General features: G+C 49.0%; 1 protein-coding gene across 1 annotated transcript in view; it reads right to left on the bottom strand.

The window, feature by feature from the left end:
* The window catches only part of LOC142557932 (uncharacterized), a 152,134-nt gene that overhangs the window by 97,961 nt on the left and 37,000 nt on the right, over positions 1–17,173 (bottom strand). Inside the window, exon 2 of the mRNA XM_075670124.1 lies at positions 1–155. This exon is cut by the window's left edge and continues 72 nt beyond it. Within this exon, the coding sequence (XP_075526239.1) occupies positions 1–155 (155 nt within the window). The remainder of the gene's footprint in view (positions 156–17,173) is intronic.

Genomic DNA, 17,173 nt, shown 5'->3' with positions numbered 1-17,173 from the left:
CAGAAGAACGATCAGGTATCCAGAGTAGAAAACTCGAGTACGGAACAGTGGGTGGGGATGCTCTCCACGGACAACTTGCACATCCAGCGTGGATTGGTCCGGCGAGCTCACTGGACAGCAGTCCTCAGCGGAGCCCTGGACTAGGGGAACCGAGCCTGCATGAAAGAGACGGAAGACGCCATTAGAAGATGGAAGAAGCCATCGGAAGCTCGCACATCAATTTAGAGCGCAATAAATGTTTTTCCTACGCGCTGAACGATGGATGTCATGTCGGTGAGCCGACATGTGCTGGACGGTGCCATTCCTTGAGTCGATATACGGCTCTAGCTGCCCTTGGTTTTGTGTTTACCATACAATTCTGCCAAAGCTACGCGTGTATAATGCACTCACACAAGTTTCACTCCGCTCGTGACCCAGCGCAGCAGCTCCTTTGTGATCTGTGACGCTCTCTATGCGGAATATCATAAGAAGCCAACAGACAGACACCAACGACAACATAGGGGAAATTACTTGTGCTTAATAAATGAAATAAAGACACGATATATTAATGCAAATGAAAGTGAACGAAAAAACAACTTGCCGCAGGTGGGGAACGATCCCACAACCTTCGCACTGCGTTCCCCACCGGCGGCAAGTTGTTTTTTCATCCACTTTCATTTCCATTAACTCATCGTTTCATTTCATTATTAAGCACAAGTAATCTCCCCTGTGTTGTCCTTCGTGTCAATGTCTGTTGGCTTGTTATAATATGACTAATAAAAATTGGGCCCCTCGGTTAACCCCCTTTCTTCTCATTCTCTGTACGGAATGTTTCTTATATTACGGCCACAACATGTGCACCGAAAGCTACGTCAAATGCTGCGTTATTTGTATACCTTTGCGCTTGCAGAGTGCGAGATACGTGTACTGCAGATATGTTTGACCGGGCTGCCCTTTCTCCAGCGGTGCGGTATTGTGCCAGTGCACCGCAGTGCATTGCGAGTTCCGGAAGCTCACGTGCGGTGCATGCAAAAAGCGATGCACGTTTATTCCGAAAATGAGTAGGAAAGTAGAAGCGCTGTTGTTGTCTGCTCGTCGCATTTTGCGCGTTTTGCTCACTGTGTCATAGCGCTCCACGTACTGCGGGGCGTGTCGTAGAGTCGGCTGTTGTCGACTCACTGCTCTGCGGGTGCTTTTTGAGGGCTCCTGCTCCTCACAGTCGAATATATGTTTTTCTTTCAAATGTGTTGTGCTCAATGTCTGGCTCCTGTGCGCGGTCGCGCTTCTCTAATCTGTCACTAATTCCCATCAATTAAGTCCACGCCTGTCGTAAACCTTTTCGGCAAATGTACTGATCGTAGAAGAAATGGTATTTTCTGTCCGTTACCGAAATATTCGCTATCCTAATATTACTACGCAATATTCGAATAGCCGGTGTGGTTGCTGTACTTTCTTTATCAGAGAATGCGTTGCAAGATAAATACGTACTCACACCCTTATGCCATTTATAGGAAGTACTGTAGCCAAGCGAGAGATATTTACGTCCGTGCGCCATTATTCAACTAGCGCGGCGCCATGTAGTCTGCCAGCGATAGCTTCCGCGATGCCTGACACTTCCAAAGCGGCGAATGCACGGGAAACGTGAGCTCGTGCAGGACTTGCCTTGCACGAAGGCAAATCGAAGAGAGCGGTGCAGGCCGCGTGCTCCGCACTGTAAAATCGACCATAAAAAGTCCTGCACTTCCTGAAAGCAGAAAGGGCAGGCAAGTCGAAGTGTTTCGGTGGCGGGTGCAAGCGCCACGCTGTGCCATCTACAGTGGCAGAAACGTTTGGTGGCAAAGGAGCTCAGATTTGCGGCGCCTTCCTTCCAATAATTACGTCAAATTTTGCGCCATCAAAGCACTACGTTGAAGTGCTACGTCGTATCACACAAAGCATTCCTACAATATATGTTTTTTTTGAGTTGGGAAGTACTATTTTTGGTCATGAATGCAAGCAGGGGCAGGCAGGTGCAGCGTGGCGTAGAGGTAGAACACCCGCCTCGCGCGCAAGAGGTCCGTGGTTCGAATCCCGGTGCCGCGCAATTTGCCACCGGATTAAGAAAATTCCGCGTGTTGATAAAATTGCACAAACAGGCCTGGAGTGTGGCCTGATCCAGGTGACCAGAACCGGTAACGCACTCCCTTACCAGAGCAGGGTTGGCCACCCTGGTGCAGTACTTCACCACTTCTCGTATATGAACACAACAATCAAACACCGGCCATCAGTCCCCAGCAGCTGCGAAGCAACTGACCACGGTGGCGGTCAGACCTGCGACAGCGCAGAGGGTGCTAAGTATTCCGGGCAGGCCGCCATTGAAATATAAACCTGGCATCGTTTAACGCTACAACGTTGTCTAGTGAGGCGAGTCTAGCAGTGCTATCGGAGGAATTAGAGGGCAGTAAATGGGATATAATAGGGCTCAGTGAATTTGTGAGGCCAAAAGAAGCATATACACTGCTAAAAAGCGGGCACGTCCTGTGCTACCGGGGCTTAGCGGAGAAACGAGAACTAGGAGTCGGATTCCTGATTAATAAGAATATACCTGGTAACATACAGGCCTGAACATGTGCTGGTGGGCTAGTTGATTAAGCATGATTACAAGGACGGCGCAGAATAAAACAACACACGAATAAGGGAGACACGAGACAAGCACGTAGCGCCTACGTGCTTGTCTCGTGCCTCCCTTCCTCGTGTGTTGTTTTATTCGGCGCCGTCCTTCTAAACATACAGGAATTCTATAGCATTAACGAGAGGGTGACAGGTATTGTTGTGAAACTTAATAGGAGGTACAAAGTGAAGGTTGTACAGGCCTACGCCCCTACATCCAGCCATGATGACCAGAAAGTCAAAAGCTTCTATGAAGACGTGGAAGTGTCGATGGGTAGAGTGAAAACAAAATACACTAATCACACAAACAAATACACTATCTAAGGTAATCGCAAATACGACTAAGGTAATCGCAAATCGAATCAGGAACACCTTAGACTTCTGTCAACCAAAGGACCAGGCAGGATTCCGTAAAAGCTACTCAACAATAGACCATATTTACACTATCAATCATGTCATAGGGAAATGTTCGGAATATAACCAACCCTTATATATAGCTTTCATTGATTACGAGAAAGCGTTTGATTCTGTCGAAACCTCAGCAGTCATGGAGGCATTGCGGAATCAGGGTGTAGACGAGTATGTAAAAATACTGAAAGATATCTATAGCGGCTCCACAGCCACTGTAGTCCTCCATAAAGAAAGCAACAAAATCCCAATAGAGGAAGGCGGCAAGCAGGGAGATACGATGTCTCCAATGCTAGTCACAGCGTGTTTACAGGAGATATTCAGAGCCCTGAATTGGAAAGAATAGGGGATAAGAGTTAATGGAGAATACCTTAGTAACTTGCGATTCGCTGATGATATTGCCTTACTTAGTAACTCAGGGGACCAATTGCCATGCATGCTAACTGACCTGGAAAGGCCACGCAGAAGAGTGCGTCTAAAAATTAATCTGCAGAAAACTAATGTTTAACAGTCTCGGAAGAGAACAGCAATTTACAAAAAGTAGCGAGGCAGTGGAAGTGGTAAGGGAATATATCTACTTAGGGCAGGTAGTGACGGCGGATCCGGATCATGAGATGGAAATAATCAGAAGAAAAAGAATGGTCTGGGGTGCGTTTGGCAGGCATTCTCAGATCATGAAGGGCAGGTTGCCATTATATCTCAAGAGAAAAGTGTATAATAGCTGTGTCTTACCAGTACTCACTTACGGGGCAGAAACCTGGAAGCTTACGAAAAGGGTTCTACTTAAATTGAGGACGACGCAACGACCTATGGAAAGAAGAATGATAGGTGTAATGTTAAGATTGGGTGAGGGAACAAACGCGAGTTAATGACATCTTAGTTGAAATCAAGAAAAAGAAATGGGGGCATGGGCAGGACATTTAATGAGGAGGGAAGACAACCAATGGTCATTAAGTGTTACGGACTGGATTGCAAGGGAAGGCAAGCGTAGCAGGGGGCGGCAGAAAGTTAGGTGGGCGGATGAGATTAAGAAGTTTGCAGGGACGACATGGCCACAATTAGCACATGACCGGGGTTGTTGGATAATTATGTGAGAGGCCTTTGCTCTGCAGTGGGCGTAACCAGACTGATGATGATGATGCAAGCAGTGAGAAAAGTTCTTGCTGCGTCGCCTGGTATATGTGCACCGGAGTCCATAGCCCATTGCAAGTCAAAGATGCGGTAGTTGTTCCAGATCGGCTTCATTAGATGACACGGCAAGAAGAAATCTTACTTCAGATTCACGCGGTGTACATAGACACAGCTAGAAATAAATTAAAACATCTTTCTGCGGCGGCGTGGGAACAGCAATGTACAATCCGCCTTTCGCATTACCAGAGCACGCAAGAGCTTTGCCCCAGTGGGCACCACCGAAGACATTTTTTCAGTCTGCGGGTCGTATTATTTCTTCGATTGTACGCGGCCTCACATTGTTATAGCGTACGCCGACGACGTACTACTGCCGCTAGGGATTCGGGACAAAGCCCGGCAGCTCTAATGGCGGTTAATCTATGACAACCCATTGAAGAGGGTTGCCAAGCTGAACGCCCTGTGGAAAGCCGTTTTTGTCCCGATCGCTTCTCTTCCCGTCCGACGACAGATGCGCGCACTCGATGGCTACACGCTATCCTGAATGGGATCGGCTCGCAGTTGATGCGGCTTGCTGGCGATGGCGAGTGTTGAGCTCGCGCATTTTATATCTGAAAACGTTTCAATTTCATTAGTGCAACTAATGCTGGCGCTGCGACAACCTAGTTGGTGATTTGCTATTTTCGCTCAGTTACCGCTGGCCCACAGACTAGTCAAACGTCGGTAGGCAGCCTGGTTATAACGGCGTCCACGACACAAAACCCACCATATCCGAAAAATTGTGATCTCCGATAGCACCGTCTTTGTTATCGGCGTCAGTGTGCTGCCAAAGGAGCATTTTTGGATGCAAACCAAAGATACCCAACACGGGTGATAGGCGCCAAAACACATTTCAGTTCCTTTTATGCAGCACGTCTGCCTGCTGGCGCGCGGCGGCTTGACGCCAGTCATGGCCGGCGAAATTGCGCGCGCTGGCCGGTTTTGCTCCCAACAGATTGTAGATTCATATAAAAGAAGACAAAAAATACTTCCTAACGCTCCTGGCACTTGCCCTGTTTTTTCTTCTTTACTCTTCCATTAAACACCGAACGTGTAGCAGACGGGTCTACGACTTCTGTCATACCCAAAAATACAGTGCCGAAAACCCGACTTCCAACGACGACAACCTGACTGAATGGGACCTCTGAAGCAGCTGCCCTCACGAAGATTGACGCAGCTACGTCAACTAACATCCAGACCCGGCACCTTCTACCGCTATTGTCCAACCCTGGAACAGCATCCAGGAATATTATTCGTGCTCCCTGCCGATACCGCCGCGAGCCTATGCAAGAATAGATCGCCATAAGAGGTAGCGGAGTGCACTGTGGGCCGGCATGACGAAAGTCATCAACAACCTCACCTCGCTGATCTCATCTGCGTTAACGACCCTTGGTGAGCTGTAAGGCAACTTAAACGTTCTACTAATGAAAGAGGCAGCTCTACTTGAATTAGGTAGCACAATTTAACAGTTGGTAGAGGGCGAGCAACTTGAATAGGAGCTCGAAAGCGTGGACAGCTACCAAATATCTATATGACTGGCGAAATATAAAGTTCTCAAACAGAAAGAAGAAATGTAAAAGTCAACAAGCGATACTCAAGTGCTCGGGACAAACGGTGAATTCTGAGCTCATGGACAGAACAGAGAATTTCGTGCTACTATCAAGCATTCGAAACTGGAGATCAACAAAGATCAGTACCAGTGTTCTGTACGCAAAAATGAGTATTTGTCCAACGTTGATAAATTTAGGTATTTGAACAGCTACCTTGTTGGCAAGGCAGAAGACAACAGAACTGCGCTATCATTGACAAATATCAATAGGGAAATTGCTGTAAACTTGCTCAAAGAAAGTTCTGGACGCAAGGTAGTTGCCGTGCACAATCACACCAGTCGACTCCTTCAGTCAAAGCCTGTTGTTTTCGCTGAAGACGCGATTTCTTTCGACTTCAAGAATGTTTGACACCTCGAGGTCCTAGGTGTAATGCAGGAAGGGTACAACACCCTTTTGAATGTTGCTGTAGAAAGGTGTTTACCACCGGTGATTGTGCTTCGCTATTGCCAAGACAAGTCCATCAACGCAAAGAAGTTTTTCTGAGCTTATCGGGTGTTGTGCAGAAGACCAGGCGTAATTTCTTTCTGCTAGCGTTGTTTTCAGGTTATTTAGATGGTGGATATAATCGTGGTCTTCGCTGCAGATTCTTCTTATTCATTTCGCTTGTCCGACAAAAATTCCTTGCTTGCAGTGTCGCGGGCAATGATTGTTGCAGTCTACATATTTCTGGCTATCCGTAGGCTTCGGTAAAGTGTCGTTCTCAGTTTTCCGCTTTCTATGTAGACCGTCGCGTTGAGGAAGTTGATCTCACTAAGAGAGTGGGGAGCAGTAAATTTAGTACTTGAATGAAAGCGATTAAAATGGCTAATTAAGTCTGGTAGCGCACCTGTGCCGTGTTCCCTGTTTATAAATATGTTGTCAATGTCACGAAGATAGGTGCGGGGTTTTGAAGGGTAGGATTTCAACAGGTATGCTTCAAGCTGTCCCACGAAAATATTCGCGTACGTGGCAGCGAGCGGTGTTCCCATGCTAGTGACGAAAGTTTGCAGGTAGTGAAAAGAATCGAATTCAAAATAGTTGAGCGTGAGAATTACCCTCAAGAGGGACAGCTAAACTTCAGGAGCGTGCGCTTGGGGATTGATTGCGAGGGATTTAGAAACGGAGTCCGTGCCTTCATTCATGGGTATGTTAGTGTAAAGGGCAGAAGCATCCGAAGTGACTAGAATAGCGTGCTCGGAAAGGATTGGAGTGGCGTTGATGCCGTCGATATTTGGAAGTGCGGCGTGTCTTGAACAAAAGATGGGAGGGTAGTGGGGATGTTTGACAGTTGGTTTAATAATTTAGAAAGTGGCTCAGTACGGTGCGTTGTTATTAGATACAATAGGCCTATCTGGGATTTCTCCTGTAAATAATTTTTCCATGGAACTTTATATATATTAGGAAGAAGATAAAAACGACCTGCTTTGTGTTCTTGGGCATCATAGATATTGACACGTGTACTTGTCTTTATCGGGCGACACGTTTCACCGCCTAACAAATGTTATCGCACAGCGCAGGACGCGTTTGCATGTGTGGGAAGTTTCTGGAATGTTATCGATGGTTCGATCTACTGTCTATGACTGAAACTTGTGTAATCTGATTGCATGTGTGCGCGACGTGAATAATGTAGAACTTTGTGGACGGCGCGCGGGTCCCAGCGATTACTCTGCAACATCCGACGATTGATGTATAAAAGCCGACGCGCTTGACCCGTTGATCAGATTTTCGACGATCGCCGACTGTGTTCGCCGCTCTCGTTGTGCTTTAAGTGTAGCCTGTTTTGTGGGAACAGGTTCGCCCAAAAAAGCTAGTTTTGCTTTTCACAGTATTGCTACTCTATTCTTTGACGTCACGACCACGTCGCATCTGGTGGAGGTGCTTTGCGTTCATGTACCGGACGCCCCCACAAAGCCGTGACCCAAGCCCTCACGCGGAAGACAACACTAATGTCGCCAAGAACCAGCAAGGTAGCCGCAGGCTGCAAGGACTGCCCCCGGAGACGGACGACCATGAAGATCGCCACCAAGTCCACCCCAATGGCAGCCCCAGCGTCCCCCGTCGTGCAGCTGCAACCCAGGGAGCCTCCGACGTTCCGCGGTTCAACGTTCGAGGACCCGGAAAGCTGGCTTGAGATGTATGAGAGGGTCGCTACATTTAACTATTGGAACAGCGACGACAAACTGCGACATGTCTTCTTCGCATTGGAAGACGCGGCCAGGACGTGGTTCGAGAACCAAGAAGCCACCTTAACGACCTGGGAATTGTTCCGAAGCGGCTTCCTGCAGACATTCGCAAGCGTCGTGTGCCGAGAACGAGCCCAAGCTCTATTAGAAAACCGGGTGCAGCTACCTAATGAGATAACCGCGATCTTCACGGAGGAAATGGGCCGTCTATACCGCCACGCCCACCATGAAATGCCCGAGGAGAAGAAAGTCCGCCTACTCATGCGTGGTGTGAAAGAGGAACTTTTTGCCGGAATGGTACGAAGCCCACCGAAGACCGTCGACGAGTTTCTTCGCGAGGCCACCAGCATCGAGAAGACACTCGAGATGCGAAACCGGCCATTTGACCGCCGCACGAACTCAACAAACTACGCCGGAGATAAGTCACTGGCCACTGACGAGACTATCCGAGTGGTCGTGTGGGAGGAGCCACAGAAGCTGTTCCCACCATCACAGCCTCAAGTGGCTTCGATTGCCGACGCCGTACGTGAGCAGCTCCAACAACAACTCGGAGTAGCCCCTGAATCGCTGCAGCCTCAGCCGCAAGCGATGACCTACGCCGCCGTCGCCCGCCGTCAAGGTCCCCCTCCACGACCGCACAAGGGCCCCGTAACGCCGCAATTCCGTCGACCACCACCCCCGCCGCCAGCAACCCAACCCGTCAACCCACGCGGCATTCCAAGGAAGACTGACGTTTGGCGCGCCCCCGACCACCATCCGCTTTGCTATCACTGCCGCTATCACTGAGACCTAGGGAAGGTGAACGCCATCATGACATCACCGACTACCTCGCCGCCACTCAGTGGAGCCCTCGACGACCGTCGCGTTTGCCATCACCAGGCCGCTACCTGTCGCCGCAGCGCCGACCATAGACTGGCCCAGCCCGGGGCCGGTCAGCGAGCCTAGATCCGAAAAACTAAAAGGATCAACCGATGGAGGTGCGGTTGCTGTTCGTCGAACTGACGAAGATCCTCCGCCGCCGAAGAAACTACCTCGACGACATAACGACACGCCGCCGTCGCGACGAAGTCTGGAAGCAAAGAATACGACGACGAAAGACGACCTGACGACGCGACGTTCCAGCTTCAGTTCAGCACGACGAAGCCGTGATCCGACGCCGAGACCTAACTGCAACGCCAGGCAAAGAACCACCGACCTCGACGTGCTTCTCGACGGCCACGCAGTTACCGCCTTAGTGGACACAGGGGCCGATTACTCCGTAATGAGTGGACACATAGCCGCCCAGTTGAAGAAAGGTAAAACTGCATGGGAAGGCTCTAAAATTTGAACCGCTGGAGGACACCTCATTACGCCTCATTTCACCTCACCTCACTTCCTGTATCAACACGGCGCAATCATAGACCTGAAGTCAAAACCGATAACGCTGTCGGAAGATCAAGTGATACCGCCGGAGAGCTCTCGTAGTCACCACGCCTTGACTGGGCTCGAAGAACGAGTGAGCATCCCGCCTCGCTCGAGCATTGTTATTTCGGTCGGCACAGAAATACCCGCTGACGTAGAAGGCGTTATCGAAGGCGACCAACGTCTGCTGCTCGATCGTGAAATTCGCGTCGTTAGAGGAATCGCTCGACTGCACCGAGGAAACACGAAAGTGTTGCTGACAAACTTCAGCCAGTAGTTCAAGCACATCAACAAGGGCACGACGATCGCATACATCGAGGAAATTCGGGAAACCAGCAATGCGTTTGTCCTCTCGGATTCTGCCGCATGTACCACGACGTACGTAGTTCCTGAACCAGACTTCGACATAAATCCAAGACTCCCCATGATTAAGCAAGAACAGCTGAGAAGCTTACTTCGACGATACAAAGAGTGCTTTTCGACGTCATCAAGGATTCGACAACCGCCAGTCGCAAAGCATCGCATAATAACCGAAGAATGTGCTCGACCACTCCGCCAGAGCCCTCATCGAGTTTCTGCACGAGAACGTGAGGCTATGAGGCACCACGTCGACGAAATGCTGCGCGACGATATCTTCCAGCCGTCCAAAATCCCGTGGGCATCTCTCGTAGTATTGGTGAAGAAAAAGGACGGAACCCTGCGTTTCTGCGTCGATTATTGTCGTCAGAACAAGATCACGAAGAAGGACGTATACCACCTCCCACGAATAGACGATGCATTGGATCGGCTCTGCAATGCTGAATACTTCTCGTCCATGTGCCTCAAGTCTGGCTAATGCCAAATAGAAGTCGGCGAAAGAGATCGCGAAAAGACCGCCTTCATCCCCCCTGACGGCCTCTACGAGTTCAAGGTTATGCCATTCGGACTGTGCTCGGCGCCTGCCACGTTCCAGCGCGTGATGGACACGGCTTTAGCAGGATTGAAGTGGCAGACCTGTCTCGTTTACTTGGATGACGTCGTCGTCTTCGCCGGAAATTTCGACGATCACCTCAGGCGGCTTGCGACCGTACTAGAGGCCATCAAGTCATCAGGGCTCACTCTGAAGCCGGAAAAATCCCGCTTCGCTTACGATGAGCTTCTGTTCCTAGGCCACGTAATCAGCAAATCTGGTGCACGTCCAGACCCGCAAAAGACAGCTGCCATCGCACAGTCCCAGCAACCCATCAACAAAAAGGCAGTGCGTAGATTCCTTGGCATGTGTGCCTACTACAGGCGCTTTGTCAAGTATTTTTCACGCATGGCTGAGCCGTTGACACGTCTAACTAAATGTGATGTTCACTTCAAGTGCGAAACGCCGCAGGCCGACGCATTTGAAGAACTCAAACGACGCATGCAGTCGCCACCGGTACTTCCGCACCACGAGTACGGCGATACAGTAATTCATATTGACGCCAGTAGCCTAGGCCTCGGTGCTGTTCTAGTCCAGAGTCGAACAGGTGATAGCTTACACTAGCCGGCCGCTGTCAAAAGCGGAAGGCAACTATTCTACGACCGAAAAGGAATGCCTCGCCATCGTTTGGGCTACAGCTAAATTTCGCCCTTATCTTTATGGCACGCCATTCAAAATCGTCAGAGACAATCACGCGTTGTGTTAGGTAGCGGATATAAAGGATCCTTCAGGATGACTGGCGCGGTGGAGCCTCAGACTACAAGAATACGACATCACTGTAACCTACATGTCCCGACGAAAACACTCCGATGCGGATTGCCTATCACGCGCTCCCAATGACCCGCCGCCGCAAGATGACGAGAATGACGACGCCTTCCTTGGAATAATAAGCGCCGAAGACTTCGCTGAACAGCAACGGGAAGACCCGGAGCTAAAAGGCCTCGTCGAATATTTGGAAGGGCACACCGACGTTGTTCCCAGATTATCTTCCTTCACGCTTCAAAATAATCTACTCGTGAAGAACTTCTCACCAGTCCGCGCCAACTACCTTCTTGTTGTTCCGTCGGCTCTGCGTCCAGAAATACTGCGCGCCCTACATGACGATCCGACAGCCGGGCACCTCGGCTTCTCCCTGACGCTATCGAGGATACAAGAAAGGTATTACTGGCCGCGCCTAACCGCCTACGTTGCCCGTTACGTCAAGACATGCCGAGACTCTCAGCGATGCAAGACACCGCCCACAAGGCCAGCCGGAATACTACAGCCGATCATGCCTCCTTGCCGACTTATTCAGCAGATCGGAATGGACTTGTTGGAACCGTTTCCGACGTCAACGTCCGGAAATAAGTGCATCATCGTAGCGACGTACTACCTCACCTGCTTCGCTTAAACTGAAGCTCTCCCGAAAGGCAGCGCAGCCGAAGTGGCAAAATTGTTTGTCGAAAGCATTCTGCTGCGACATGGCGCCCCAGAAGTCCTCATCACCGACAGAGGAACGGCGTTTACAGCGGAGCTCACCCAAGCCATTCTTCAGTACAGTCACCCAAGGCACAGGAGGAAAACTGCCTACCGCCCACAGACGAATGGTCTTATGGAACGCCTGAATAAAACCCTCGCCGACATGCTAGCCATGTACGTCGACGTCGAACACAAGACCTGGGATGGCGTCCTGCCGTACGTAACCTTCGCTTACAACACGGCGGTGCAAGAAACAACACAGATCACGCCGTTTAAGCTGGTTTACGGCAGGAACGCGACAACGACGCTCGATGCCATGCTGCCGCACGTCATTGAGGAGAATCTTGACGTCGCTACCAATCTCCAGCGCGCCGAAGAAGCCCGACAGCTCGCCCGCCTACGGATCAAGAACCAGTAACGTACCGACTGCCGACACTACAACCTCCGACGACGCTTCGTCGAGTACCAGCCCGGTGACCGTGTTTGGGTTTGGACCCCAATACGTCGACGAGGACTCAGTGACAAACTATTCCGACGTTATTTCGGATCCTACAAGATCATCCGACGTGTTGGTGAACTGGACTATGAGGTCGTGCCAGACGGCATTTCGCAGTTACAGCGGCGCCTAGCACGATCTGAAGTGGTCCACGCACTGCGTCTGAAGCCCTTTTACGCGCGCTGACGAACTTCCTTATCTTTGTTTTCTTTGCTACGAGTGCTTTTTTTATTAGATTCGTTTGTTTGCAGCATCGGGTGGATGCTTTTTAACAGGGGGTATTGACACGTGTACTTGTCTTTATCGGGCGACACGTTTCACCGCCTAACAAATGTTATCGCACAGCGCAGGACGCGCTTGCATGTGTGGGAAGTTTCTGGAATGTTATCGATGGTTCCATCCACTGTCCGTGACTGAAATTTGTGTAATCTGATTGCGTGTGTGCGCGACGCGAATAATGTAGAACTTTGTGGAAGGCGCGCGGAACATCGGAACATTCGACGATTGATGTACAAAAGCCGACGCGCTTGACCCGTTAATCAGATTTTCGACGATAGCCGACTGTGTTCGCCGCTCTCGTGCTTTAAGTGTAGCCTGTTTTGTGGGCACAGGTTCGCCGAATAAAAGCTAGTTTTTCCTTTAACAGTATTGCTACTGTGTTATTTGACGTCACGACCACGTGACAATATTCAATATTCCCTGGATAGGAGCTGTGTTTTCCACAGTATTCCTGGAGTCTGAAGTTGGGTTACAGTCGAGTTTTCTGTAATGGGTGTGCTCGCTCAGTTGTCTGGAGGCCTCATTCTTGTAGTTGGTTTTATTACAATATCACTCCTTTCTGCGAGTTCAAGTATTTGGTACTGAGCGGGAGACAACTTTTTGCGTTTCCGGCAATGCCGCGCAGACTCTAGAATTTCCTTTGAGATCAGCCTTATGTATATATCCAGCTCTGGGCACTGTTCATTTTCTGGCGTCCACGTGCTAGGTGGTCCTAGAGAGTCTCTATCCTGTTGCTGAGCACGAGGTCGCGGGATCAAATCCCGGCCTCGGCGGCCGCATCTCGTTGGCGGCGCAATTCGAAAACACCCGTGTACTTAGATTTAGGTGCACGTTAAAGAACCCCAGGTGGTCGAAATTATCGGAGTCCCCCACTACGGCGTGCCTCATAATCAGAAAGTGGTTTTGGCGCGTAAAACCCCATAATTTTTTCTCTATCCTGTTTTCCTACATCTGGCTTATCGGAAAAGAACTCCTTGATGCACATGCGTCTTGAAAACTGTTATTTAATTGTGGAGTTCGTATTCCTTTACTGCGCTGTTCATGGGACAAAATGTTAGACCACGTTTCAGGAGATCAACTTCCTCGGGGCATCGACTGGTATGTCTAAACCTTGCTGCAGTGCTCTAAATGCTCGCCTGTAGGACTATCGGTGGAGTCATGTGCTGTAGGGGTTACATTAGTTTTCTTAGGTGGGTCTGCAGCTCTAATGCCTTTTTGCTGGTATTCATCTAGTAATTTTTCCTCCCTAGCTTGGACGTATTGTTCAAGTCGTCTTCTTGCCAGTTCAGATAAATTGATTCTGTTGACTTGATCAGCAATGATCGTACGTTGTTTCTTGAAGTGTTCTTCGAGAATATGAATTAGAGAGCGATGTATTTTCTAGGACAGCATTCCACTTCAATAATAGCCTGGAGCGTAAAGAATCGAGGGCACATCTAACCCTAATTCTAAGACCTTTTGGAAGTTTCCTCTGTTTAATGCAGTTTGTTTGTTTAGCGGCGGGTTTGCGGGATTGGAGAAAAGGGCGAGATTCGTTGTAGCATGTGCTATGCGTAGTGCGTGATAGTCATTTCTGTTTCGTTTGAGCAGACTTCCGGGGCGAAACATCTCCTGTCTTTTTACACTTAATTTTCTTGTCGAGGCCTGCACCGATGTGTGTCTGTGTATCTGTCGGCTTATTAATGTATATAGCTGTTTGCGTTAAGGCTTCGCGGGTGGTTGCGGGCTTCTGTATGAGCAGCTGTTGTTCTGGTGGTGTTGGTTCCGCGTCCATCGTTTTTGTAGATGCTTCGTGAGTTCTAACTTTGATGGAACGTTCGTGTGAGCTGGTGTTCAAAATTTCAGGCGTGTGTTTCTGTGTTGAAGCTAACTGGGACACAGGATTTACTGGTGTTTCATGCGTTGGTTTAAAAGAGTTGCTGAGCCTGTACTTGGTGTTGTTAGGCGTTATCTTGACGCCACAAAAGTTGGGGTGTAGTCCGTCCCGGGCGAGCAGAATGTCGGGGTGTATTTCAGCGTGGTGGATGACATCAACGTTTTCCTCTTAGTTTCCAATGGCCAGAAGAAAATTACTGAGCTTTATCTCGTCGAAAATGTTGAAGTTATGTCGCAAATTATTGTATTATGCCGTCGCCGGAGCCTGTAATAAAAGAGCGCTCGTATCGACGAAGCAGCATTTGGTAAAAGAGGCAGCGCGAAGGAAACACGTCTCACATTTCCCTGCTTGATTTTCCAGGTTTGACGGTTTACCTTATTGTGAAACTTATCTCTTTGCTAGCTTGCTACCTCTGTTGCAAAACCGCTCTTATCTTTGACTGCTTTTTATGATGTCAACGGAAGCGTCAAATTTAGCGCGTGAACTGCGCAAGGAAATAAACGAGCTTAAAAATGGTCTTGAGTTTATCAGCACAGAATTCGAAAAGCTCAAGCAGGACTGCGCATTAGTGAAAGCGGAAAATGTAGCTCTCAAAACATCGCAACATGCACTTGCGCAGGAAGTCGAAGCACTGAAAAAACAATCGCATGAAGAAACATTGCTCAAGGTCACTGTTGAAGACCAATACGCTCGGAACAAAACATCGAAATTAAGGAAATTCCGCATAAGGAAGCTGAAAATCTAGTTAATGTGCTAGGCAAAGTAGGCGACGCATAGTATGAACAGATTAAGAAGGAAGACATTAAAATTTGCTATCGAATCGCGTCAAGAAGGGCGGACACGGAGCAGAGCATTGTGGTTGTTTTCAACCATCGCACAAAGCGTGAAAAAGTCCTTCAAAATGCACGGAAGGCGAGAATTGATTCCAGTGACCTAGGATTTAACAAGCGGCGAGCAATGTTTGTAAATGAGCAGCTTTGTCCGCAGCGAAAGAAGATTCTGGGCATGGCCATCGCTAAGAAACGGGAACTGAACTGACGTTTTGCTTGGGTGAAGGGCAGTAAATTCTTTGCACGGAAAACGGAAAGATCTAATGTTATTCGTATTGGTGGTGAGGCAGATGTGCAAAAGATGTGCGAGCAGACACGTCTACATAAAGATTTCCTTGATCTGTTATCTTATTTGCGCCATGGGAATGGTTTCACCAAGAAACGTCATAAAGCCAAATTCGCGCGAATGCCCTTCATTCCTTCACTGTAATGCACAATCAGCTAGGCACAAGCATGACGAGTTGATCGCGCTTCTCGGTGACTTCCCGTTTCAATTTGACAATGCAATCATAACGGAAACATGGTATACTTCAGACGACGAAGTGTTTCGAATACCTGGTTTCCAAACCTTTTATTTGAACCATTCTCATAAGTATAGCGGGGCTGTATTACAGCTTGTATCTGAGCAAATTTCATGTAGCATGCTTCCAGTTTACTCTGCGCTGAGCTGACAACAGATTACGAAACTGTATCGTGTTTTATAAAGACATGCACATCATGTTCAACTCGGCATTACTGCGCATGCCCACTAACGATCGAACCAACGAACATGCCCTCGAGAAGCTATCTTAAACGTGTTCCCTCTCCTACCCACAACGTATATATAGTTGAGCAAATAAAGCAACGGCGTTCTGTGTTGACTGACACTTGGCTCGATCGTATTCTTTACGTGAACAACACGAAACATGGTGTCAGAAGTGCACCGCCACCCGTGATGGAATTCTTAAAGCCTCCTGAACCGTTATGCCTGAGTGGCGACATTGCCAAACAATGGAAGCTTTTTAAGCAAAAATTCGAGATTTTCCTAGCAGCCTCGGTGCCAAGAGACAAGCCTCGGGATGATAGCACGAAGGCTGCCCTACTGCTCAGTTTGGGAGGTGAAGATGTGTTGGAAATCTACAACAACTTTACTTTCACTGAAGACGCCGAAAGAATGGACTATGCGACCGTCATCAAGAAATTCGATGAGTACTGCGCAGCGCAGGTGAATGAAATACATGAGTGGTACCTATTTCGACGACGAGTCCAAGCAGAAGGTGAGCCCTTTGAACCATTCGCAAGGGACCTGAGGCACCTGGCGAAATTGTGCAACTTCGGCGTAATGGAAAATTCAATGATCCATGACCAAATTGTATTTGGAACGAGCGACGACAAAGTGCGCCAGAAGCTGCTAAGGGACAAGGAATTGACACTGGCGAAAGCTGAGCAGGTGTGCAAATCCGCCGAGTTGTCAGATGCACAAAATCAACTTTGGGCACGCGAACAGCACCAAGTTGACCATATCCAAGCAAGGCCAAAGGAAACTGTTGCATCCCCAGTATTTAAATGCAGTAGGTGTGGTCGGGAGCACGGCTTGAGGAATTGTCCGGCATTTAGACGCACCTGTAGACGATGCGGAGGCAAGAACCATTTTGCTGTGCAATGCAAGAGCAACAGGCAAGTGGCAGAAGTCAATGCTGACGAAGACTTCACGATTTTCGACGTATCGGTAGATACTGTCAAAAGCCATCGTGACTGGGTAGCAGAAGCACTAGTCGGCAGCAAGCACATCAACTTGAAAGTGGACACCGGTGCACAAGCGAACCTTCTGCCGTATGGTATGTACCGCGCATTACAGCCCGCGGCACAAATAAGAGAAAGTAATGCAGTGCTACGCTCCTATGGGGGAGGAATCATCAAGCACTTCGGG

The sequence above is a fragment of the Dermacentor variabilis genome, chromosome 9 (genome assembly GCF_050947875.1).
Source record: "Dermacentor variabilis isolate Ectoservices chromosome 9, ASM5094787v1, whole genome shotgun sequence".
Taxonomy (NCBI): domain Eukaryota; kingdom Metazoa; phylum Arthropoda; class Arachnida; order Ixodida; family Ixodidae; genus Dermacentor; species Dermacentor variabilis.
This window is presented reverse-complemented; position numbering and strand designations above follow the sequence as displayed.